Genomic DNA, 2,407 nt, shown 5'->3' on the forward strand with positions numbered 1-2,407 from the left:
CGCCTGCTGTTGCCCCCCTTTTTGCTTTCCCGCCCTCTTCTGCTGTTTCCCCCCTTCGGCTCGTTGCTCCCTCTTTTCCGGGGTCTGCCGTCTCTTGGTGGCGCCCCCGCCCTCGGGCGCGCGTTGCTGCTTTTCTTCCCTCTGCCTCTTGGGTTCCCGTCCGGGCCGCTCTGCGCCTCCCCTTTCGCCCTCCCTCTTTTTTCTCTGCTCTTGCCCGCCCCTTGCCGGGCCCCGTTCCGGGCTCCCTGTCGGTTGCTGCCTCTCCCCGGCCCCTCCTCTTTTGCTTGCGCCCGGGGCCCTCCCTGCCGCCGCGGCCCGCCCTCTTGCTCGTTTCTTCCCTGGCTTGCCCCCCGCCCTCCGGTGGGGCCTGCGTCCCCCCGCTCTGCCCCCCTTGCTGCTGCCTTGTCTGCTGCCCGCGCCTCTGCCGCCCCCTCCCCGCGCTGCCGCTGTCCCGCCCCCCTGGTGCCTCCCGCTGGCCCCCCCTCGTTCTCCCCCCTCCCCGGCGTGCTGCCCGCCCTCTTCCCCGCGCTGCTTCCCGCGCCCCCGGTCCGGCCCGGTCCGTGCGGCCGTGCGGCCTCCCCGTGCTCGCGCCTTGCTTTGTTCTCGCTGTCCTGGCCGCGGCCCTCTGGCTCGTGCTTGTCCTCCCCGCGGGTCGTTCCGCTCCCCCCCTGTGCCCCGTTTGGCTTCTTGTCTTGCCTCTGCGTCTGCGGCTGCGGTTCGTGCCCCTTTGGCCCCCCCCCTGCGCCTGTTGCGGCGGCCCCCCTTTCCCTTTCGCTTTTGCTTCTGCCTCTGCTGCTCGTGCGTCTGTTCCTCCCTCTTGTTGTTCCGCCGGTTTTGCCTGTTCCTCCTTTCCCCGCCGCTGCGTCTCCCCGCGCCCCTCTCTTTTCTGCTCCCGGTCCCTTCGCGGGCCTGCTTGTCCTGTGCTCCTCGCTTCTGGCCGTTGCCCCCCTGTGCTCGTGCCGCTCTGGTTCCCTTTCTTTCCCTTCCCTTTGCTTGCTCCCCCTCCTCCCTCTCGTTTTGCCCTGGTTCCCGCTGCCGGCGCCGTTCGCGTCCCCCCGCCGGCTCTTCTTCCTTTCTCTTCTTCCCCGTTCCTCTGCTGCCCTTTTGTGTGCTCTTGTCCCCCTGCCGGCTGCTCCTGTGCTGTTAGGTCGCCCGTGGCCCTTTGCTCGCCCCTCCCTTTTGCTGGCCTGCTGCCCCCTTCTGTGTTTTCCCCTGGCTGGCGTTCGCTCTGTCTTGTCTCCTTTGCCTCCTCCCCCGGTGGCCGCCCTCCTCTTGCCCTCGCGGCCGGCCTCCCCCGCGGCGCCCTCCGTGCCCTCTTCCCCCTCTCCCCCCTCCCCGCCTCCCCCTCCTCCCCTCTCCCTTTCCCCGCCCTTTTCCTCTCCCCCCCCGGCCCCGGCCTCCCCCTCCGCCCTCTCTTCTTGCCCCCCCCCTGCCCTTCCGCCGGCCCTCCGCCGGGCGCCCCGTTTCCCTTCCTTTTCCTTCCTCCGCTTCCCCCTGCTCTTGCTTCTTCTCTTGTGTTCCCCTCTGCCTCTTGTTTCTCGTCCTGCCTCTCTTGCTGCCTTGCTTGCTGCTTTTTCCGCTTTCTTCCCTCCCGCGCTGCCCCCCGGCTTGCCCCCCCTTCGCGGGCTTGCGCCTCCCTCGCCTTTGTCCCTGGCTCTCCCTTGCCCCCCGCCCCGCCTCCCCCCCCCTCCCGTGGCCGCCCCGGCCCTCCCGCCCCCGGTTGCCGCGCTTCTTGCCCTTGGCCCTCTTCGCGCCCGCTTGCGTCCGTGTGCCGTTCCCGTGCTCCTTGTGCCCCCCCGCCGGTCCCTGGCGCCTGTGTGTTGCTTGTCGTGCCCTCCCCCTCTCCCTCTTCCGTCTCGCTTTCCTCTTCCTCGCCTTGCTGCTCTGCTTGCTGCCCTTTCTGGCGCTCCGTCCTTTCGCCCGGTGGCTTTGCCCCGCGGCTCTCCTCCCCTCCGGCTGCCCGCCGGTGCTGCGTGGCCCCCGCCTTTCCCCCCCGCCTGGTTTCTCTGCGTGGTTCGTCCTGCCTTTTGGCTTCCCTCCTGCCCCTCGCCCTTCCTGCGGCTTCTGCCCCCTGTTTTGCGGCCCTTTCTTGGTCTTTTGGTTGTTGTTTCCTTTGCTGCTCTTCTGCTTTCTCGCCCGTCCCCGCCCCCCCTTGCCCCCCTTCGCTTCGTTTTTCTTGCCCTTCGGGCTGGCCCCGTTGTCTGTCCCTCTTGCGCCGTGTTCTTTTCTGTCTGCGCGTGTTGCGTTTTTCGGCTTTCCTGTTCGTCTCGCCGGTGTGCCCCTGGCTTCCCCCCGGTTGCCGCTCTCCCCGTTGGCCCCCGCCCCTCCTGTCTCTCCCTTGCGTCGTTTTCTTGGCCTGGCCGGTTTCTCCCGCCCGTTTGTTCGTGCTTTCCGCTCCCTCGCCGCC

General features: G+C 69.3%; 1 protein-coding gene across 1 annotated transcript; it reads right to left on the reverse strand.

Annotated features, from left to right (window-relative positions):
- Positions 1-745: 745 nt before the first annotated feature.
- LOC109171308 (S-antigen protein-like) lies at positions 746-2,356 on the reverse strand (the record flags this gene model as incomplete). Its single annotated transcript, XM_019320383.1, has 1 exon — positions 746-2,356. A coding segment is annotated over one exon (1,611 nt), but the record flags the coding sequence as incomplete, so codon positions are not given.
- Between the last annotated feature and the right edge of the window lie 51 nt (positions 2,357-2,407).

The sequence above is a fragment of the Ipomoea nil genome, unplaced genomic scaffold (assembly GCF_001879475.1).
Source record: "Ipomoea nil cultivar Tokyo-kokei standard unplaced genomic scaffold, Asagao_1.1 scaffold3411, whole genome shotgun sequence".
Taxonomy (NCBI): domain Eukaryota; kingdom Viridiplantae; phylum Streptophyta; class Magnoliopsida; order Solanales; family Convolvulaceae; genus Ipomoea; species Ipomoea nil.